Here is a 24745-nt window from a genome sequence, read left to right on the forward strand (position 1 = left end):
AATGTGCATGAGAGAGACACACAGAGAAACAGTGAGTAAGCGAGAGAGAGGGGAGAGAATTATGCTTTCCCTATTCCAAAGTTTGTGTTGTCCAAAACTAGCATAGGTGTATGGTAACCAGACTGGAAGAGGACAGATGAAGTGGTTTGGAACAGCCGCCTCGCTGCCAAAGTGAGACTGCTGTTCTTCCATTAACACAGTACAGTAGCATGTCTGCCCGCTGCTTTAATGAAAGCACCATTGTACTTAACAATTAACTTGTTTGTTCTTGCTTTCATTTATCTGGGCAGAGTTTGCTCTGGACTCATGGTGTTATGCAATATGTCACATTCTTTCAGCTGTGCCCTGTTCACTTGTACTGCAGCCGTCCAACAGCTCCAATTATGTGCTTAGCTCAAGGACAGCTCAAATATACAGTACATTTGTAGCCATGGAAGAACATAATTCATGAATTAATCCCAGCTTTAATCCCACAGTGTCCAACTAATATGCATTATATTTCAAATATTCACACAATAGACATTTTTCATATAAGAAATGTGTTGACACTTTTGATAACAAAAGGTAAGACTATGGATTTATAAATACATCATGGAGCAAGTGTGTTTTGAAAGATTCCTTAACTGTTATACACCGCTTATAAAAGCCTGTGAATAGACAACACTATTTATATCTTAAGATGACATCCTGTTCTCACTCCTTGCCCTTGAGTTTCAATGTACTTGTTATTTTAAGCTTCTTTGGATAAAAAAACACCTTAAGAATGTTAAAAGTGTTTTATTTATTGATGGTTTATTTGCTGCCTATAAATGCTGAATAAGAATAGGTTAAAAATAATGTGCTTTAACTAAACTTGCGATTTGTCTGATTGAGATATGACAGACTTAGTGTTTGATTTTCATCAAATGTAACTTCTTTCACCGTCATCTTGAACTGAAAAACCCTGAGTGCCGTCAATGTGTCCATAAAACTGATGACTTGAGACGTGCTGAACTTTATTGAGATGGCACCATAAAAAGAGCTGTAACGCTCTTGTTTTTAACTTTGTTTCAGCATTGTTCACATTGATAAATGTGAAAGGTTTTTGAAAATAACCTTGTGAGGGCTGCTCTCCAGATGCCAGTTTAAATGACAAACTACTCAGGAGATATGGAAATATGCAATTTCACAATGCCACTGGCATGGTCAATGTATCAGATCATTTCCAAGGGTGATGTAACAGGAATCCATGCGATGAATACTTGGTTGAGTCATGCTAAACGTTTGTTATATCACATGGAACTAATTTCAACCATTAGCTGTTTTATATCAGATGCAGATTAAGATTGTTGCCGTGGAAGAGCAGGCTAGGACCACAGATATGACTATACATCTCAGGACAATCAGCAAATCTAAAATACTAAACATTTATTTTAAACAGTGATATATGTTTGGCTTTCAGAAGGCCAGTGGGAGACCTTCCTTAATGTTTTAAAATAATGACTGCTGAAGGCTGACATTAATGCCAAGACCTTTTCTCCCATCAGCCAAAAATGTTATCACGCGATCTTTCACTGAGATATGGAAGAAATCCCTCACCGTTTGTTTAAACTCCTATCTCCCTATTTCTTAACAGAGGTGATGTCTGATCCTTAACTGATGACCCTGGCCATTACAGAGACAAGCGGATAACACACACACACACACACACACACACACACACACACACACACACACACACACACACACACACACACACACACACACACACACACACACACACACCACACACACACACACACACACACACACACACACACACACACACACACACACACACACACACACACACACACACACACACACACACACACACACACACACACACACACACACACACACACACACACACACACACACACACAGTGTGAAGAGGAAAAATTGCTTATGCCGAAAAGACAAGCAGATGGATTGATAACGCACACATAAACAGAAAACAGATCAAGTGACGGGAGAGTGTTTAACAACCAAGTCCACGGCTCATAAATCACAGGAGATCTTGCAGTAACGGCCTAAACTCACTCACACTTGGGCTCATATTACAAACAGCCACACTTGGAACAACACCAAAGACTAAGAGCTGTGCTAAAACACGCAGCTTTACAGTAGCTCACACACAGATTGTGAGTCAAGCGGATGAGGTCAAAGAGGAACCTGGTAAGCTTCAAAACAGTCGACATCCTTTATTTAAATAAATTGGCGTTTCAAAAAGCGCCACATTTATTTATTCTTCATCTCCAATTATATGAATGTAGCTGGAAATGCAGGGCCTCAGCCTGACCTGTGGTTCTCTAAGCATTACTTTAGGTTCACTCCATCCAAATAAACTATTACAGTACAGCCCGGTTTCTCTGCCTGGCACTAACTGAGCCTGTGTTGAATCTTCAAAACTAAATTAAATCCCACACTTTAAACTGATCCTATCCAATTTTCTTAAAAAATACACAGTCAAATAGTAGAAACATCAAGTGGGAAAGGTTACTATCGACTTGGTCCAGTTTGTAATTAAGTTAGTGAAATCATTCAATAAGAGTTTCCATTTTAATCCAAGTAAAGTGGATTTAATGTGAAAAATAATTTTCTTCAGGGGTTTTGGATTGTTCGTTTAACCTTTTTCACCTTCTCTCGTTCTCCTCTCGCATCTCATTTCCTGTAAAGTACGTGCATCTGTCCACACACGACGAAATTGAGATCCCAAGATCAAACACTGGACGTGTGCTGCTTTAAATAAGCTGTCTGACGAAGCTGAAACCGACACTAAAAAAAACCCAGTTAGAAACAAAATGTTTCCATGCTGGTATATTGAACTGGATGTGCAACTGGCTCACGCTCACACAAATGTACCAATTGTGTGAATTCTCACACCGTGGTAGCAAGTTTTACCCAAAATGCTGACAAGGGCCATCATTTCTGGCACAATATGCTACTGCTTGTGTTTGTATGTGTGATTTAGAGAGGGTCCCCCATCACTCAAATGTTTTTACTGAAAACCACACACATAAAACACACACAAGTATATGTTTAAAAAAAAAATCCCTCACCCCAGTTTGGGTGTTCCTTTATCTCCTCTGTCTCTTTACATTGGGCTCCATGACAGTGATCTGGTCAAAGCGTCTTTACAAAGAGTCTGATTGGGGGAAGCTGAAGCCAGTTGCAAAGGTTTAAGTTGACAGTGGAGGGGTGTGTGTGTGTGTGTGTGTGTGTGTGTGTGTGTGTGTGTGTGTGTGTGTGTGTGTGTGTGTGTGTGTGTGTGTGTGTGTGTGTGTGTGTGTGTGTGTGCGTGTGTGTCAGAGGGAGGAGAAATTGTCACATTGTCTGATTGTGTGCCTGAATGTACCTTCTGTGTGTTAGCCCTGACGTCCAAGGGAAAAGCATCCTAAGCTGGAACGAGAGAAGCAGAAGTGAGGATGGAAAGAGACACAAAGTATCAGGCAAAAAAAAATACTTGAGGTGAAAGTTAAATTTGTAGACAAGAAGGTCAAAGACAGGAGAGAGCAAACACTTGTCAGCATATCTCTTCACCACTGACCGCTGTGACAGGCATCTACGGGTTTAACACTATGTGACTGTGTGGTGCTAAAGTCTTCCAACATTATTTCATCACATTTCAACAACTACGTGCAATAGTCCCAACTGACGAAGTCATTCCTGACATAAGGCTCTGTGAACAAGCTGAACTAAGGCAGAAATCAGTCATACCATATAAGCCTGATATTTCCTGGTGGCACACACGCAGCCAGTTTTTATGCAAGTCTGTGACATTCTCTGAGAACTAAAGCTCCCTGCTGATTAATTGTGTTTGTTTGTGTGTCTGCCCATGCAGGCTTTTTATCCACCGAAGGATGTGGACTGACTGACCCTGCTAACATTGTTTGCAAACAATCAGGATAAGGGGAGCAGATTACCCAACAAGCCGTAATCGCTCATGGATTGCATACGACATTTCAGATTTTGTAGATTATACAGCTGAGTTTGAGAACTAGAACTGTTAAATGTAACAGTTTTATACTGTATAAGAGTTTTTGCTTGGGTCACTGTTGGATTGACTCTAGGTGTTTCTAACTGAATTAAGAATCTTCACCATGACAATACAAATCTTCATGTGTAACTGAAGATGGTAATATAAAGTAATATGCTCTTTGCCTTGAATAAAACTGTTGGTTTTGCAGCAATAAGTGTTGGACCAATGTGTGTGTTTTCGTGAGAAAAAGACAAATAATGAGTGAGAGAAACATAAGGTATGTATGGGAGACACTGGTCTCTGTGTTTCACACATGTTTTGACAGTTTGCAAGGAAATCCCTATTGTTGCTTCGCAAGTGTGGGAAGTCTGTGTGTGGTGAGGGGGTGGGGGGTTAACTCATAGATAAAACCTGTTACTGGGTAGACAAAGCCTCCTTCACAATGTATACATTTTCTTGGATGACAATGGAGATACATTTCTTTGCATAGATGCCTCTACTTTGGGTTTTAAATGTGTGTACTCCATGCTAATCTTTGAATACATTGGATTTCTTTAAAAAGTATTTGTACTATACAATGGATCCAAGCAACAATTCAGTGACTGTCAAGTTTTATTTACTCTGACTTGAGTAAAAATAATAGATTTCTGAGCAGCAAGTAAAACATTTAGAATTATATTAGTTTAAAATAAGACATTTCCTGTACTTTCTGCAGTTTGTGAACTAGTTCTGTCACAGAAAGACCAGCAACATGCGGACATTCACATCCTCCACTTCATCTTCTTGTGTGGTTTGGAATTCAAACTCTGCTTGGAGGGCATATTTGGGCGTCTGGCCACCTCACCCACACCCTCCAGCCTTTCCTCTTTAGAATCTCCCTGACACACTCACAACCACCAGTACCCAGCACAATCTACACACACACACACACACACACAGACACACACACAATTGCTGAGACACTCTTTTCAAACCATGCTAAACCTTTAGGCCCAACAATACAGGCTGGACCTAATCTTATAGTCCTCGACCAATCAGAGAGCTGGAAACTGGAGAGTGGAATTGATTGGCCGGTGGCCACAGGGGCCAGTAAGGGGAAGGAGAACAAGAGGAGACAACCATTGTTGATTGACAACCATTGTTGATTGATTACCATGAAAGACACTTTTGTTAGCGACTTGAAGGCAGTACACTGTGCATGTGTCAAGAGGAAACGCTAGCAGTCCTAAATTAGGTCACCACTGAACTAATGTGGATACAAAATAAATCACTGAGATAGTGAGGTGTGCACAAGACAATCTCACCACACCTTCCGGAAAGAGTAAGGTCCATAGATTATTAGCTGTTAGTTATATTGATTAGCTGTGGTGCAAAGGTTAGCTTGGTGATTTCTATCCATGAATAACATAACAGAATGAGAGCAGGAGCAGAGTGATGGAAGAGAAAAAATGTAGTCCGTTAGCTTTGGCTATACATTTATCAAACCAAAACAGTTCCTTATAAGCAATCAACGATGCTTTTAGTAATGGTGACGCTATTTTAGGGGTGACTTCAGCTCACTGCCATCTCATCTGTCCACATTGCAGGTTATGAGAGCTGCTCCAAGAGAAGACTGAGCTTGTTTTTTCTACTGGCAGCTTTTCGATTCCCAGAAAAATCACTCCACGGTGTCTGCAATACACCAACGAGTCAACAGGGATCGGAGCTGTAGCTCGGGAAGATAAGGTTGAAACATGTTCAACTCCATTCTCATGGAAACATTTTTTTGCAGTAACCTTATTCACAATCCCCTGGATTTAGAAATAAGGCTGGTCAAGATAAACTATGTGGGTGCTTGGATAATGTGGAGGGTGTTATTGATGTTTCTGATATTGAACCACATTCTTATCTATTTGATTTCATCTTATTGAATTAGATTTTATAGACTGACTGCTGTTTCTGGAATGTTATCTTCTAAGCTCCGGGCGAAGAACAATACTGTCCCTGACTCTCATCCAAGTACACCTCTGACTGTTTGCAAAACACACTCTCACATGCACGTTCCTTGTCTCCTTGTTTGTACTGCCACATACAGATAATAATAATCAAAACATCTGAAGAATGAATTACTTCATATCAAGTGTCAGCAGTATCCAGCCGCAGATTCAGTCTCCTAACAATCTTTCTGAATCAGGATAAAATGTCAGCTTGCACCAGCAAACAAACACTTTTCTATCATTTGTATGAACCTGCATTTACAGACTATTCACATGAGCAAAAGCATTAAAGCGCGACCAGATCAAATGCAAGATTCAAGAACACCCTCCATGTGAGGCAGCGATCCCACATCCTGCTCTTTGAATCTGAATGTGAATTTGCTGCCAAGGCCAAGGACCTCACAGTGTAAGTGGCACTGATAGAAAGAGACAGAGAGACAGCGTGCCTCTATTCACAGCTAACATACACATTAGCATAACTACCATAGCGCGGGTAACCCACCTAGCCACCTGTAGCTACACAAACCACACCAAGTAACCTCCATGGAACACTTTCCCACCCACTTTATTCCCTCTCTTCCCCTGGATTCCTTGCACTTATATCTGTACTTGAGCGTGACTGTGTGTGTGTGAACGTATGTTTCTTCACTTTGAATGCCAGCAGAAGACCATTACGCCAGACTGTTTTGTGCAATAATTAAGTGAGCAGGCTTGAATGGCAAGCAGACATCAATTGTTATGTGGGGCATTGTGCAGCTCAATGAACCTCTGATGAGTAAATGTAAGACAGCTAGAACGTTCATAACAGAATGAGTAAGAGGCTGACAATATCTGCTATGAGTATTTGTGGGTGTGTATTTGACCAAATAATCTTGTGCATATTAGAGAGATGAATCAACTAAAATTCTCTCTCTCTCTCACTCATGTTAACTTGTTGTAGAGGAGGGGTTTTGTTGAGAACAAGGGGTAGGAGGAGTGTTATGGGGAGAGCCTCCCCCAAGGCTGTGATTGGATGAGGCTGTTGTGACTGAGTGCAGGGGAGGCCAGTGGGAAGGTGAGTGGTCTGGGAGCTTGCTAGGGGGCAGGCAGCCGCAGAGAGCAGCTACCACTGCCTCTTAAAACCTAAGGTAGTCCTCATTACAGCTACAGACTGATAGACAGAGAGCAGAGCAGAGCAGGGCTGGAGACAGTTCCAAGAGAGGGAGAGGAAAGGAGAGAGTGAGAAATTGTGAACAGGGAAAGTTAGAAAACCAGCAGTCCTACTTGAGTGCTCACCCTTCCTTGACTGCTGCCTCCCCACTGCACTACCTGAGGCTCACATACACACACACAGGGAGGTGTTCAGGGAGGCTTAGAGGGCTGACTCTCCAGGGAAGAAGGGAATTAAACACTTTGTTTTCAATCCACGGCGATCATACTAAGGACAAAAAAAAGGGATTACAGCTTGTACGCCTGCCCCACTTGTTCCTCTCTGCTCTGCATTTTATCTTCGCTTTGGAGACTTTGGATACAACCTTCTTCAATTGTTGGTTTGGGCTGAGAGAGAGATGGCACATGGACAAAAGAGCCCCAGGTGGGCATTAACCCAGGGCTTCTCCAGCTTGGCACTGGGCCTGTCACTCTTCTCCCTCCTCCTCCTGCTCCTCACCGTCTCAGCCGCAGACGAGTACGACTATTACAGCTGGCAGTCGGACAACTTCCACAATGGCCGCTTCTACACCAAGCAGCCCCAGTGTGTGGACATACCAGCTGACCTGCGCCTGTGCCACAACGTGGGCTACAAGAAGATGAGGCTGCCCAACCTCCTGGACCACGAGACCATGCCAGAGGTCAAGCAGCAGGCGGGCAGCTGGGTGCCCCTCCTGGCCAAACGGTGCCATGCTGACACCCAGGTGTTCCTGTGCTCGCTGTTTGCACCCGTGTGCCTGGACAGACCCATCTATCCCTGCCGCTCGCTGTGTGAGGCCGTGAGGGACAGCTGTGCTCCGGTGATGGAGACCTACGGCTTCCCCTGGCCGGAGATGCTGACCTGTGATAAGTTCCCCATTGATAACGACCTCTGCATCCCCATGCAGTTCACTGGGAACCAGGCCACCCAGCCACCAGGTAGGGCAGCTATGTACACATACACCAACTCTAACGCACACACACTCATTCAAGCATGCTCACATAAATAATTATCTACACACACACAACAGTCCTCAATAGTTTCAGAAAGTGAAATTAATGCTTTAACAGCAGGTAAAATGTTAGCTTGTGATTTTTATCAGGTATGATACGCGGATTGAAGAAAGCAATATAAATACACACATTAACAAGTGATTTAAAAGGGTTAAACATGTAACAATTGTATTCAATTACTGCTGTAACATGACTTGCAGTTAGTCTCTGCATTGTAACTTCCAGAATTCCGACCGACAACATTTCTAAGACAGATGAGTGTTTAGGAGCCTGCAGAGTCAGAAATAGCGAGAGCCCGAAAACGGCTGTGAGGCTGACTGCGCTACAAGGATGACAGATGAGAGTTTCAGTGAGAGACTATGCAGAGTCTGGGAGGAGACAGGAGCAGCGAAAGGCTACAGGGGAAAGTTCTGAGTAAGTGGACGGTGGAGGCCGGCTTCTGTCATCTGCATACGCCTCAGGCCGGACACAGACAGGCTGAGAGAGAGAGACACGAGACTGAGAGACTCCGACAGCCAGATCGATCACCGAGTTAAGATGAATGGACTGTGATGTTAAACACACTTTAGCTGAAAAGGTGACACATGCATACAGACACACACGTTTATCAGCAGACATCCAACGACAGCCAATCAATCAATCTAACCACTGATTGAATGGAGAATGTCTTATTTCAAAGCGGTCAGGCATGCAACTCACAAGCTGGTCTGCGGAGCGTCAATAAATGAGAAAAAATAACCCAAGATGAGACAAAAATTAGAAGAGACATTATACTAAGATTTGATTCACGAAAAATTTGAAAAATATAACATTTTTCACAGGAAACAAGAAAGAAACTGCATATGTGCCAATAGTGATCTGGGAACGAAATAGAGAGAAAAGGGTGTGTGCATGTGTGTGTATGAACCACCACTACTCAAGCAGCCTATTCACAAAAGCAGTCGGAGCTGAGAGGCAGAGAGGGAGTTGATGAGAGTCTTTAGACAGTGGAGTGGGACAGTCCCCACTGTGTCCCAGCCTGCTAGGCCTTTGTTGGGTCTGGCAGCCAGCAGGCCAATTAGCTAGAAGGCCAATTACTGAGCTCCCACTAATTAGTGGACATGACAGGACAAGAGAGGCAGGCAGAGAATGGGAATGGCTTAAGTCTGATTGTCCCTGAGAGGGAGAATGGAGAGGAGTGAAAGGAGAGGGAAGCGGGGAGAGTAAGGAGAGGCAGACCGAGTGTAGAATAGGAGAAAAGCTGCTTCCTGCAGCTCAAAAAGTGTCTACCTCTCGGCTTTCAATAAGGACTCAAAGGAAAACGGTTTATTATTCTCATTATTTCACTTCTTGCCTTTAACCATTTATCACCTTTTATATCTACTTTGATTGACATCTTCCTGTATTTTTGTATCTTAAAAGTAGTTTCCTTAACTTGATGCATTATAGTGATTTTCTGAAGCGATAAAAATGAAAGCAAATAATGCCAAAACATCATTTTAGTCTAGTAAATCATAAGTTCGGTGACTTATCTTTGCTTTTTATCATGTTTGCAGCAAGCCGATATCTAATTATCTACTCTGATAAAAAGTTTTATCTGGACCCTCATGAATTCATGCAGGGCTGACTTATTCCATTAGGGAAAATGGCTGTTCTGTTTTTGTAGGAGGAGTATCAACTATGTGACACTTTGGCTTTGCAGAGCCATAACTCATTCTCTTACATGCTCCCTGAGAAGGAGGCGGCTTAAACTTCATCTGTCACCTCCTGAAACAGGCAACTGTTTGTCGATCCTATCCAATCAAATAATGTTCGGATGTGTATAGATTACACAGAGATGGTGCGAGATCACTGCAAATATGGAAAGGGCTCTTTGCTGTCAAGCATTTTTATGCATATAGAAAAAAGATGTTGAATTAAATGTTTAAAGAATAGATACAAAAGGATAATACTAGGGTAGTTTAACAATTACATTTGATAGTGTGTTTGTGAGTGTGTGTTTGAAACTGAGAGTGAAACCATATCTCTTCTAGCCCAAAGGCTCACTGATTTTTTTTTTTAAGAAACAGAGATTCTCAGATGTGCCGATGAGGCCATCCGAGGACAAACTGTTGGCTTCAAAACACACACACACACACACACACACACACACACACACACACACACACACACACACACACACAGAGCCAGCAATAATAAAAAAGGAATTACAGCTAAGAGTTGTTTCTAAGAGTGAGTTTTCTGGAAATGCTTAATGGACATGCTGATTCCCCTTACACAGGATCACATGAGGACTCTTGTGTTAATCCGGTTGAATCTTTGGGAGTTGGATCAATCACAGGAGTTAAGTGTTCTTATGCTGCTCTGCCTCTCCAGGAGGCCCTGATGTTATCCGAGCTATTCTGCAATTACATGATATAGCACGGTTCGAGGGCTCCTGTGGAAACTAACAGTACATAGTCAGATTCACTTTCCACCTTTCTGTCATAGCCAAAACTGAGAGGAACACCATCACCACCTGAGCTCAGGTTGTATCTGCGGATGATTTTTGGCATGTGTTTGTGTAACGGGGGCCCATGGGGTGTGATTATGTGACACACAAGTCTGTAGGTATTATAGCAGCAAAGACAGGCAGACTGCTGACAGGAGGGCACAGACATCCAGGGAGAAAAAAGGCCAACTGATCTCAGTCTGTCGGGCAGAGCACAGTTATTGCCACCCATCAACTCCACCTTATTTAATGATGCTGCCTTTAGCCTCTGTCAGCATCAGCAAATCAACAGGTGTGATAGGCGAAGGGAGAATTCTGCACCGGGTTTAAGTGCATAGGGTAAACTCCATAACTCAAATAGCACGTTTCCACAGAAATTGCTCTTCAAGACAATATGCACGTTGTCCAGTGAAAGTCGTTGAAATTGCATGGTGTGAAAGATATTGTCTGTCCTCGCCGTACTCATTGATGCGGCTAGTGTAAGTTACAACCGTGCTAAAGGAGACAGGCAGCACTGTCAGGTCCCCAGCAGCACAATGGGCGCTACTCATGTGGCCCTGGCTGCTATATGAAAAGGAAAATGTGATCCAATGCTCTGTGCATGGAAGACTGCCTCGGCCTTTTGAGAATGTATTTTCTCCTCTGTATAGGATTCCTACAGATGCAAGGAGCATGCTGTGTTTTAGAGGCCCCGGGGGCTGCCTGTGGGCCATATTTAAGTCCTCCTCTGTCCGTCTGCATGCCGCATTTAAACAGATGTTAGGACCTCCGACATAAATCACACGCTGCATTTCATCTCCGGCACAGTACCGTTTTATGTCATAAGTGTTGCTGCTCGTAACTTAAAGGGCCCAAATGAGGCATGAGATAGTGACCCGCACATACTTTAAATGGAACGTTATTCCCATAAAAGTGGCTGTGATGCTCTGGCTGCAGGGGATGAGGCAGAATACACGGCAGGGGATCGGATGACAATATTGTTAGATCTGATCATGGATGGTGGGAAGATATGTGTGTGTATGTTGGAGAGAAAGAGTCAGAGACAAATTGAGAGGAAGCTTACTGTAACTAACATACAGGCTATACCATTTATTTTACGCTATAGGAAATGTTGCAAACATAAAATGTGATTTACAGTGTTGGTATTTCAAAGAGACTCTTTGAGATGAATGAGAAGGATTCTTAAATGTCATGTTATGACAAATGGTGTCAAGATGTTTTTACTCTTTAAACTGTGTCCACACCTATACGGGGAATTCTGCAGACATAGCTTTTCAACAGTGTGTTGGCCTTTTGTCCACACCAAGCTGCGTTTTAGGTCATTGAAAAGAAAACAGATATTTACAGGAAATGTTATTAACTAATTACAAGAAAATTAGCATTATTATATTATCATGGTTTTGTGTTGTTTTTGGAGGTCAAAGCTGTTCACTGTTTATGGGGCCTTCTATTCCAAAAGTATGTCATTATTTGATACATGACTTTTCACATTAAGAACAAGTTATATTATTAAAATAAATATTAAGGTGGAATACAATTCAATGTGCAAGAGAGGATAACAAAAACAGACACAGCAGAGGATGGAGACTGAAATGGAGAAAGTGAAGTTTTGCACTTAAATTACTGGCCTCTTGCCGTACGTCATTGCTACTCTGGCTTGCTGTTTGAAGATTACCAGCAGGCTTTCCAACAGACCACCTCCCTACTCGCACTGCTCCCATCATCCTTTCCTCCTACCCAAAATCATCCACTCCCAACCTCTTCTAGAACGTCAGCTCTGAGAGACAATATTATAACACTCGGCACTGGGAATGGAAATATTTAAGCTTGGGCGATGAAGTCTATAACCCAGCACGCAGCATGACGAAAAGCAGCACACAGACATAGTCACGTCCAAAGTCAACCAAGGCAAGAGCATACTTCTCGGATTCTCAATCACATGGCGCAAAAAATCCTAAACTGCTTTGAGATGATGGCAAAATACATGAATGACCTAATGTCAAAATATTTGCTGAGTAGAAATTAGTCCAGGAAATAAATCCACGCAGCAGTGATTCCCATTAGAACATGACGGTGGTTCCCCCGACGGAGAGCAGAACGTGATGAGGGCAGTCGTCGCTTAATTGATTTCTCAGCGGCATCCAAATGGTGGTTTTCTGTCCAAGCTCAACTAAGTTTCATGGAAGGGCTGCTTTCTCCTGACACATGCTCTGGCATCCACGCGGCTGGGCCTCCTGCCAACATACCACCCCTGTGAAACCAGAATGAATTACCGTGGAGTCTGAATAAGAAGTAACAGCTTCAAGGGAATCATTCAAAACAGACAAATCTAGAGTTTTGGCATCTATCAAAACGCGTGTGTGCGTGTGTTTCCGTGCTCTTGTCCCAGTCTTCATGTCAGCACCAGACAATTAAGAGGTCTGACCCTGTAGGTAGGTCCCGCCTGTGAATGCATGGGAAACCTCAGAGAAGGAAAAACTGGCAGATACTCTACAAGAACACGGTTCAACTCCCTCCATACAAGCGCTTACACAGCCATACACTCAGTGGCGGTTAGGGGGTTCACCTCCCCACGACCCTGAGCAGTGAAGCATGCTCAACTATGACCCCTCTCATTATCTGCCCAGACGCTGGGGTTTGGGCTGGGGTGATAACCTTTGAACCCTGACTTTTAACCCAGGGGTCGCTGCTGGACTGTGCTAGGATTATCCTGTGTGTGTTTATAAGTGTGAGACACACAGGAAAAAACAGGAAGGGGGGAGAAATCTCAACATATTTTGGATATTGCGGTGAGTGAGCAATAGAAAAATGTAACTCCCCTATAAGCAGACTTTCCAAATATGTGTATGCATGTGGTGAGGGGAAGATTTCTACTCCACATCCTTCTCTCCCTGGCCATTTCTAATATTATAGCGTGTTCTCTCGATTGGCTCAAGGCTCGGTTTTGTGGATAAGTTGACTGATATTAGCTGTGTACAGCAACAACCAGCACTACAAGGATTACATGGAGGTTATGTAGTAATTGTCATAATAATAGCTTCTATTGAAAAGCCTTTGGAGAAAATTGCAAGGCAGTTTGAGGCATTTTATGTGAGTTTTGTGTGTCTGAGATTGAAGAAATTGAGGTATAAGAGAGATATTTTTTTTATATAACAATATTTGCACCGGGGCCAATCACAACCTTGTTACGCCACTGGCTTGGAAGCAAGTTCTTGTGTGGCATTGGTGAGAATATATGATTAGGTCAAAATGTCAGGATTATTTATCATATTTTAAAGCATATTCTGTCTATTTTCTGCTGTAGAAACAAACAGGATTTTGCTGTAAACAAACAAAAAGACTTAATGTAGGGCCTGCACTTCTCTCATAAGTTGCATGAGTGCACAATAACAACAATCAAGTTCTAAATCAAAGTTAGAGAAGCTAAACATGCTTTAGAGCAAAGCAGCCATGACCATACATTTCGAGATAAAAATAAACTGAAGTTGTTGCTTTGGTTTCCTCTTGCTGTTTCACAATGTGTGGTTGCTGTGTGGCCTAGGAGCTGGCTCTGTATACTGAATCACTTTTCACCGTGTTCAGCGGCAGCAGCAGCGTTTACCTTTCTGCACAGCCAAGCCCACGCCTGCACCACCAAAATATACAAGGGCCAGAATAAAAACATTTTGTCCGGTGTAATTGCAGGGCAAACATCAGTCAGCTTGCTGGACTGTGTATTCGCTCTGCAGCAAATAGCCTCTGACATGAGGAGGGGGGCTGCAAGTAAGTGCCTCAAAAGTGCTCGGGGCTTAATGATTTCATACCGACACGGCTTTCGTTTCACTTGACTAGCACTGACCTCAACTCAGCCCTTAGATATTAGCTAATCTTGCCTTAAAATGACTATATGAGATGTGTGTAGTTGCTAATGAAACATCATTTTTCTCTGTCCCCCTCAGTGTCAAAGGTGTGCCCGCCGTGTGACAATGAGATGAAAGCAGACAACATCATGGAGCATTACTGCGCCAGTGACTTTGGTAAGTACCATCAACTAAAGACTGAGAGCTGCTTGTGTGGTCACATACAGTAGAGAATACAGGAATAGGGTAGTTAAAAAAACTTCAGCAAATACTGACTGAATGCTGAAAATGAGCGTATATTGTAAATGATACTGCAACTTTCTCTCCTTTAAGTACGGAACGTAATCTACAGGTTGATTTTGGCTTTTAATTTAAGTAAATTACACATCTACTTAAACACCAGTATTCTAATAACACATACAACTATTTATCAACAGTAAAAAAGGTAACTAACAGTTCTTCAGTACTAAAATAAACCTTTGAAGAGCCTTCGTTTAAAAAGAATGAAATGACACTGACGCTGGTACAATCAACACTTAAAGGTACCCTAATAGAGGACACAAGCATCATGTCTTTACAAAGCCGTATTATTCTATGTATCAACATGAAATAAATATATCCTTAAAAAATAACAATTGGGTTTTATTTTCTTTATATATTTATGTTTCAATCTCTCCTGATAAACCACATACACCATATGTTTGCAGGTGTTTGTAGAAAACAGTCAAAAATGAGTGCAGAACAACCATTCATTTTGAACTATTCCCTCTGCTATCATAACCCCTCTTCTATAACAGATTCCAGTCCCTGATGTCCATTCAACGTCATTTTATCTTTCTACTTTCTCACATTCCAGTTCCTCCACAGTAATGACCAGCACACAAAGCCAGAACATAATTATTCCATTATTTTTGCTCATGGAGGATTTTGGCTCATCGTACTCCACAGCGGCTGAATTTCTGCTTGCATGGACTACTTCCCCAGTCTTTAGAGTTAATGATATACTGCTCTCTGTTTCTCTGGTCATAAGATTCTGAGCAATGAACTGGAAATGGTGATGAAAAAACTCATAACCTTGGGAGACTGAAGAACATGGCTTATGTTTCCGAACAGATTAGTGAGAGTAGAGAAATTAAAAATGAAACTGGGCCAGACTGGTATTTAGAAGCAAAGTTCAGGTTTCACCCACACCTATGAAATGACCTTAATAGACACAACTCGACCCATTTTGAATGATAAATTAATCAAAGCCTAAAAAATCACATCCAACCACTACATTTATGTGTGTGCTCATTGCTGCAGCCAAAACAAACTGTAGGCTCATCCCCATCATTTATCATGACTACCGAATCACAGATTTTTTTTTCCTGATTGATTTCTGGATTAGATATCTCAATCTTCCATCATGAGGGTGTTTTTCATGGATAAGATTCTTTCTGTTGATTAAAATGAAATACATGTAGTTGTGGAAGCAGATAGCGAGCCAAAGACAGACATTTTATTGGCTATTAATGTATGCGAGTGCATGAGGATGAGTAGAGAAGTCAAGATAGCCATGACGTATGGATCTGGAGATCAAGGCAAGAATGACTCCACAATGTTATTCTATAGGGCGATAGCAGATTGCAGCTTGATCTCATGCCTTATGAATGGTGTTGCCTATTCATCTTAAGAACAATGTTCGCCTTGGGAGGAGTTTATACTCCGCGTTTTATTACAGTCTACTTTTGATATCTGATCCCTCCACATTCCATGATGTACCATCCTGCAAACCAGTACGATGTGAGTCTGGCAGGGCACGGACATGAAACCAACACCTGGTTGGAAGTGGAGGTTGCTCCGGAAAACCTGCGTCTGCTCAAAATGACAGAACACTTCTCACTCCTTCTTCCTCTATGGAAATGTGCTCACTTTAAAAAACGGTATGTTTGTATAAATATGTGGGCACAGCTTGTCACTAGGATACTGGCCAGGTTGCAAAGTGAGCCAGCTGCATCACTTAATACTTATTATGAGTTGGCATTCAAAGTGAAGCAGGGAGTGAAATTATTTTATCTTTTCTATCTTTACTGAACACACATGTGAACATGAATGCATTCATTCACAAAAACATACACACTCTGAGGCACGCAAACAAACACATGCCCTCAGTGAAAGAGCTGGATGTGAATTAGGATGCGGATGAAAGGCAACTCAACACACGCATTCCTTTTTGAACATGCTATCGCTTCGCCTGTACTGTGTATACGTAACAGAGTGTACCAAGGGATGTTTATGCAGGCAAGAAGCGAAATGGCGATCTTCCAGCAGGCTTGGGTAGGGTACATACTGTAGCGATGCTTCATACCGACCCGGTGCCTTTGCACGGCAAATGATTAATTTCACCTGTCAAAATGTTCACCCAGAGAATTCCTCTTTCATGCTTGGCAGTTCAATTTTAATCTTTCACATGGTAAGTCTATAAACATGAGACAGCAGGAGATAGGAGTTGGAACTTCATTAAGTTGATACACTGAAGTATGCCGTATTTAAACTCTGCATATTGTAAAAACAGAGTTGATCTGTGTTGTATATTTTGATTTATAATTACAGGACCGTGAGCACAATTTCTCAGTAGAGGAGCATTAGAACGAAAAACTGACTACAGAGTGAGTGTTACATAGAAAATGATAGAGACAAGCGAGTATGGACAACAAAGGATGATAACATTGCAGAGCTTTAGACTTTGACTTTTCTTTACTCTTGACCTGAACTTGATTGCAGAGAGTCTTGCCTCATTCAAATCTAACTTCCTAGAGATTTACCTTAAGTCTTGAAAGCAAAAACATGCAGGTCCCAATCTTTGACATGGTCAAATCAAGTAAAAAACTATCATCTTAACTTAATGAAGACTTGTAACTTAGACTTACTCTCAAGGGCTCAAGACTTGACATGAACTTGCTTCGTAAAAAGGAGGTTGTAACTTGAAAAACATGTCTTCCTTTTCATTTATGAGTTTTCCCCAAGTTGGACACACACACACACACACACATGCACACACAGGATACACTTTTTATATGCTGCTGGAGAGTTTAAGTTATGATACTCAGGAGAGGTGTAAAATAGCTGCTTCTTTGGCGCAGCACAGGACTCAGTGCTGGTCTGCAGGAGGAAGAAATGTCACAGCTGCTCACAGTAGGAATGAACGTTTAAGTCAGAGTGACACATTAACAGCGTCTAGGTGTAAATATCTGTTTTATAGGATAAAATAAAGAGTTTAAATATGCCTATATCTTCTCCCTTAGCCCTCAAGATGAAAATCAAGGAGGTGAAGAAGGAAAAGGGCGACCGGAAGCTGATTGCAGCACAGAAGAAGAAGAAAGTGTTGAAGCAGGGCGTGCTAAGGAAAAAGGACCTGAAGAAGCTGACCCTGTACATCAAGAATGGAGCCAACTGCCCGTGCGCCCAGCTGGACAGCCTGAGCACCAACTTCCTCATCATGGGTCGCAAAGTGGACCAGCAACTGCTGCTCATGTCCATTCACAAGTGGGACAAGAAAAGCAAGGAGCTCAAATTCGCCATCAAGTACATGAAGTCCCATCAGTGTCCCACCTATCACACTGTCTTCCAGTGAGGCGGCTTGCAGCACAATCTACAATCACACATTTCACCCACATAGAATCTAATTCTGCGTTCCTGACCCCCAAATCCCTGGAAAATCTCTTAACAGTCTGACAAATAGTCCTACAAGAGGTCGTAGGGCAGCCAAGCTTTTATTTTCTCAGCTTTAACTTGAATCAGGTTGTCAAGGGGATCGTCCTGATCTGCTTAGATGATTCAGACATGTTAATGTTGGAGAGGGAAAAAAGCTGCACACTCTGCAGCTCCAATCACATCATAAAAAACCCAAAGTAACCACAGATTGTATAATAATTTGGGTGATGTAATTTTATTTCCCAAGGAACAACAGACATTTTAGATCCCCTGTGATTCAATAAATATATTCCTTGACAATTCTACTTTCCTATTCCAATATAGAAGACAGAATCACTTGTGTGATATCCAACAGCAACTTAATCAAGACAGCTGCATTAAAAAATGGAAAACGAAAGATTTGAGGCAACTATTGGAGGGAAAACATGTTCGATAATGTAATAAGTATAGACTAAGGGAGTTCAGTGGGAAGGCAGGGTTTGTTTCAGTGTAAAAAGAGAGAAATGATACACTACAGTACAAGGCGGCTGTGCAATTGGGCACAAAGCTCCCAGGAATAACATCAAAGCAGAGACATATAGATGATCAGCTAAACTGTGTTGTAATAATGTAAAAAGTAGGTAATTCAGACGAATACTAGATGATTAGAAATCGGGCTTTTTTTCTTTTATCCCTGCCGGGAAAGAAGACAGATGGAGCAAGGAAGACTGGCGGACTGGAGGATGCTTCCACTGACTTTGTACAGCAACGCTTATGTGGCCTGAAAGAGGGAAACTTGAATATTCTTGCTTTTCAATTGGAGAGAGAATGAGGTTAAAGTAGAGAAGACATCTTCCTGAAAACAAGTGGTAAAGAAAGAGAGAGAAAGAGACTCTGGACAGAACCAACAATGTTGGGTTGATAAGTCTCTGGTACTGTTTTTCACTATCGCTCTTTAAATGTTTATTTGTTTTGTACTTTTTAAAATTTTCTTCAGTTAAACTTCTATTGTGTGAAGACAGGAATCATCCATACAGACATAGCACCTGAATTCACTGTTGCCGTAGCAATAAAAGATGAACATTTAACTATGACAATATTTTCTAATCAGTTAACCTGTAAGTAGTTATGTTACTGAAAGACATCTTTGTTTTACAAAAAAAAAGTAAATGAATAAAATATATTTGAAATTTTTATAAAGAATATTCCTTTGACCTCATTTCTTTATCATTATGATTTAACCATGTGCTCATCCATGTTTCTTTGACTTCCTGAAAGAATGTTTGCACAAGAAAGTGCATACTTTGTGCATACTTTAGGTGCTTTCTTACTCTTTTTCTCTATTTTTTTTAAACTGCCATTTCTAAATCCAGCAAGCCAAAGTTAGAACATTAGAAAAACACACTTTTTCTTATAAACAATTAATACGAATGAACATTTTAATTTACTTGAATAGGTTTCCATCTAGGTTTAGAACATTACATTGAGGGTACATAAGGACTGTGAGAGTGCAATAAGCCTGCCCCGCACCTTCATTTCTCATTTCCCAGGGAATAAAAAGGTTAACAGAAAACACAGTTTTACAGAAAGCCAGGGCAATAAAAGCCCTGTGTTTTAATGTGAAAGAGTAAAGGGGTGACGCAGACGGACAGCAGGCTGCAATGTAACCGACCAACTTGATCAAAACCACCCAGACCCTAATCACTCCAGACGCTCACATAACTCAGTCAATGCAATTTAAAAATAGTTGGCATATAAGGGCTCCAAAATACAAGATGGATCAATTGTGACATTGTATGATTTTTGTCTTCCGTCCATATTTTCCGAAATGGGAAGACTTTTGGAGACGGCTCGAATCGTGAACGCCAGTAGAGTAATGACCTATTTCCAGCTGATTGTGGAGATAGTACACACTTTGCCTGTAGACCGTGGAATGACAGAAAGGGAAAGGCATTATGGGTAGACACGTGTTGGACAGGTCCGCATTTATTGGAAACTTCGAAACTTCCAATTCTCTAAGAGCAATCAAAGACGATAAACACAGAGTTAAACACTTAAATTCCATACAGGTGGAGTAGTTTCTGTTGGAACATGCGGACCAGGGTTGAAACAGCTCTGTTGCAGTATATTATACACAGCTTAGTGAAAACGAAGAGCAGCTAAGACAAGATGTGGTAATTCAGTAGACTCAAGTGGAGGGAGACAAAAAAGAGGGAAGGTGAAAAAGGAGATCGGGGAGAATGTTGGCTGGGTCCCACAAGCACCCATCAGCACCTCCTCAAAGGTCACTGGAGTTAATAAGGGCCTGATGAGGGACCAGTGACATACATGTGGTAAAAACACACACAAAAGAGCCATCTTGGGAAAAATAAAACAACAGGCTCACATTGTCTCATCCCAATGAGAACTGAATTCAAACGAGCATCAGTTCCAATAAAAAAGTAGAACAAGTATAGAAAAGAAGTGCAAAAAGGGCATCGCTACTATACACACACACACATTCAAAAGATGTAGAAGAATGGCCACATTGTCTGTTTTTATTGCAGTGCGCTGATAAGCATCACCTTTTTCACAGTTGAATAGTGGTTGTGGCTGTAACACACATACGCACACACCTCAACGGTCACTCGCACTGTATCATACTCAGTAATGCATTATTATTTCATACCAACAATAAAACCAGTGGCTGTAAAATGTCGGTCTCTTCCAGTAATCTCAAATAGTTGTATCAATGAGGTTTTATTTGATCTCAAAAGTGAAAAACAACAGATCCAATAATCTAATATTCCTTATAAGATTTAGTAACTTCACTCCATTTTCAGGATGGGTGGAGAGAGTCTGGAAAAAAAAACAACCTTTGATCAGAGCACCAGACAAAAAAACCAAGACATTTAAGGATAATGTTTATAACTGTATTATCTTTGGACAACACATTGCACATTGGCAACAATGTAGAAGGGCTATAAAATACTGAAACTGTTTCCAGTTCAATTACAATATTCAAGCCAGATTCAAAAGATCATTGTATTACTTTGAGTTTCAGGAATTGGAATGATATATTTGTTCATCTTTTAACTTTAACATTAGTGCAGACACAAACACACCAGTGAGCACATAGACACACATGGTCATTCACACACTAATCAGATTTGACTACTTTGCCTCAACAGAAAGAGACCATTATATAACGTTCTGGAGGGTCCAGAAACAGAATGTCTCTGTCTCTACCCACCACACAAGGTACCATTAAAACAGAATTAGATGGTAAGCCAACATCCTTCTAGTCTGAACCATGGGACCACCTGTCTACAGGAAGAGAGGACGGAGAGATTTACATTCATTTAGAAGAAGAGAGTGAGAGAGGGTGGAAACAGCAGAACATGGACAGAAGTACTGTACTGGCTCCGAGCCTTGGCCTGCCTTGCTCAGTTAAATGCATTAAAGATGTTGTGTTTCGTTGTGTGTGTGTGTGTTACCGTGTGTTTGTGTGTGAGTGTGCTTGCTGATGTGCTTGAGTGTGCCGTGTACACTCTTTTTAAAAAGGCCCAGAGCAAGCCAGGGAATCATTTTCTCCCTATAATAAAGTCAGAGAAACTTTCTACATGTAGAACACACTCTCATTTGCATCCGTACTCGTCTAAGCTAAAAAAAGACAGTTATGGCTTGCAGAGTGATTTTCTCAGTACAGATGAATATGAATTCAAAATAAAGAGAATTATTCTAATTTCTTAACCAGTGCCAGGCATGGTTTAAACTATTTGACGATGATTGTGGAATATTAAATCAGAGGGATGATTTGCTCCGACACATTTTTGTGTCATTTAACATGTTGTTAGTTCATACAGAGGACTGAATTAGTGTGTCAAGCTTTCCCTAAATTCAACTAAATCTGGGCAAATGTATGCAATAACCTCCCAATTGGTTAGAGAGCAATGGAATGCCTGTCTAATGCCTCATGGCTTTGTCTCGTCTACATAAGAAATGGTGAGAGTAGTAAAAGTGACAGCCAAATTGAAGCCTTTCCTCTTCTTTGCACTGATCAGTGTCCCATACTGACTCAGGGACAAAGACATCACACACACACACACACACACACACACACACACACACACACACACACACACACACACACACACACACACACACACACACACACACACACACACACACACACACACACACACACACACACACACACACACACACACACACACACACACACACACACACACACCACACACACACACACACACACACACACACACACACACACACACACACACACACACACACACACACACCACACACACACACACACACACACACACACACACCACACACACACACACACACACACACACACACACACACACACACACACACACACACACACACACACACACACACACACACACACACACACACACACACACACACACACCTTGGTAAAGAGGGCAGGGGGACAGAAGAGGCTAGAAGGAAAGAATGAAGGGGGAAAAGGGACTGGATAAGAAAACACCCGAGCTGCTCTCAAGGGACTCTGGCTCTCGGAAACAATCACATTGGCCTCAGTGTCTCCTCTGCAGTGGAAAATGAATAAATGAATAGGTGGAGTAGGAGGCCTCCCATGGGCAGGGTCCTGAAGCCATCTGTGAAGGCCATCAGTGTGTCCCAAACCTGCTGTTTCCCTACTGAAGCAACATGTCAGTCTGGAGATTTACAGCCAACCGGAAAGCACACACGCACGCCCGAGCAGTGACACACTCGCACACACAAACATCAAAGAGGACACACTCATAGGTGCAGCCAAATGCGCATCCATGTATATTTATACAGAGAGAGTGCCAGGATGCAAAGGCACAGACAAAACAAATATTGGCACAAACATACAGTGGAAACAGAAGTGCACTCTTCACACACACTCCCACGTGCACGGACAAACACTTGGCTGGTGCACAGATTTACACCCTTTTGGAAACACAGGCTAATAAATAAATCCTTTTCACTGGAGACCTGTTGACCTCTCTTTCTCACTTCTTGTCGCACACACACAACGACAGAGGTCAAGGTCAGCCAGGGATGAGCGGAGGGTCAGAAGGAGGTGAAAGTGTGTGTTTGTGGGGGGGCATGCAGGCTGATAAAACTGTGCAAAGAGTCAAAGCCTCCCTCTTTGGCTGGGGGTTAGCAGCCTCCATGGTCGGCAGTCAGGTCGTGATCTGTGACCCAATCAGATCCCTAGAGACGAGGCGGTCTCGTCAGGTGGGACAGTGGCCACTAATTAGACATAATCTCCCATCTCCTACTTGTCAGTGTCTTTTCAAACAGACCAGAATAATCAGCGTGACTCAGGGAGGCTGTCTTTGGGTGGCATTCTGCTTTTGTTAGGTGGAAATAGCCTCTGTGGCTTTGCTGGCTCTGCTATCAAGTGTTGTCTGTTTGCAATAGAGAACTAACCACGATGGTCTCCAAAAGGACAAATGGATCCACTTTTTAGGGCTTGAAATGATTTTTAATAGAAGTGAAACTGTTGGTTAGGGTCTGACGCAATAATAATAATAGTGTATGCAGATTACCCTGCAGTGAGAAACTGTTGGAAACAAAAACGTTGGTCCCCCTTCACAACTCTGGAACAAATGGCAAATGTTTTCCTCCGGAGGTTAGGTTATTTTCCACGAGATGTTTTTGTTTGTCTGTCTTTCAGCACGGATGCAGAAAAACTACTTGCCAAATTGTCATGAAACTTGCTGGAAGAGTGCGGCAGGAGCCAAGGTTGAACCCATTAAACAGGGGAGTGGAACCAAATCATTTAATAGGGGGAATAAATAATTAATTTTTTGATAACAATTCAAAATGTGTTCAGCCTTAGCTACCAACTTGGAAGAGGAAATGTAAACAGTAGAAAGGTTGTTGTTAGCGAATAATGCACTGTCAAGTTGTTGGGAACTTAAAAATGAACTAATTTAAGTTTGTTTTGGCCCAGTTATGTTTTAACTCACTAATTGTTGCAGCACTTTACATCATAATGACAGAAAGGCTGGATTGACTTACGCAAGTGTTCGCTTCTTAATCGGCCTTGTTGGGCATTACTTAAGCAGTCATAAAGCTCTTCTTAAGCATGTTCTTACCTGTTGCTCTGCCTTCCTCCTCAGCACCTCTTGAGCCAACTGACCTCTGCCTCCAATTCAATGTTTCTTTACTCCTCCTTGTTCTGATGACAAGCCGTAGTTAAGGTTTTAGTCGCTTTTACTCTCAGATAATTATTTCTATCATTTTTTAATTGCAGCTGAACTCTTTCTGCACCTCACCACACCTCCTCTCCCAGGATTCACGTGTAATAAATCTCAGGATATAGTCACATAGGCCACACATTTGACAAGAGAAGCATTTCACTACAGGATTATACTCAAAGTTGGATACATTTTGCGTTCAATTAGCAATCTTAAAAAAAACAAATGTTGTTTAGCAAAGAAGCTGAAATAATGTGATTACTTCTTGTTTCAAACAAATGGTTGTAATATTTTGGTGCAACCACAGCTTCATATCTATCGTGATGAAGCAGGATATGAGCAGTAAGCACATTGAAATTAGGACCAAAGATTCTAGTGAA

At 41.8% G+C, this 24745-nt stretch overlaps 1 protein-coding gene across 1 annotated transcript; it reads left to right on the plus strand.

The window, feature by feature from the left end:
* The first annotated feature begins 7041 nt into the window (after positions 1-7041).
* On the plus strand, positions 7042-19341 carry sfrp5 (secreted frizzled-related protein 5). Its single transcript, XM_034152481.1, has 3 exons — positions 7042-8082; positions 14566-14643; positions 17751-19341. The coding sequence occupies exons 1-3, from the start codon at positions 7524-7526 to the stop codon at positions 18077-18079; spliced, it is 966 nt and encodes a 321-aa protein (XP_034008372.1). The 5' UTR covers positions 7042-7523; the 3' UTR covers positions 18080-19341.
* Positions 19342-24745: the final 5404 nt, after the last annotated feature.

This window comes from Trematomus bernacchii, unplaced genomic scaffold, assembly GCF_902827165.1.
Source record: "Trematomus bernacchii unplaced genomic scaffold, fTreBer1.1, whole genome shotgun sequence".
NCBI classification, from domain to species: domain Eukaryota; kingdom Metazoa; phylum Chordata; class Actinopteri; order Perciformes; family Nototheniidae; genus Trematomus; species Trematomus bernacchii.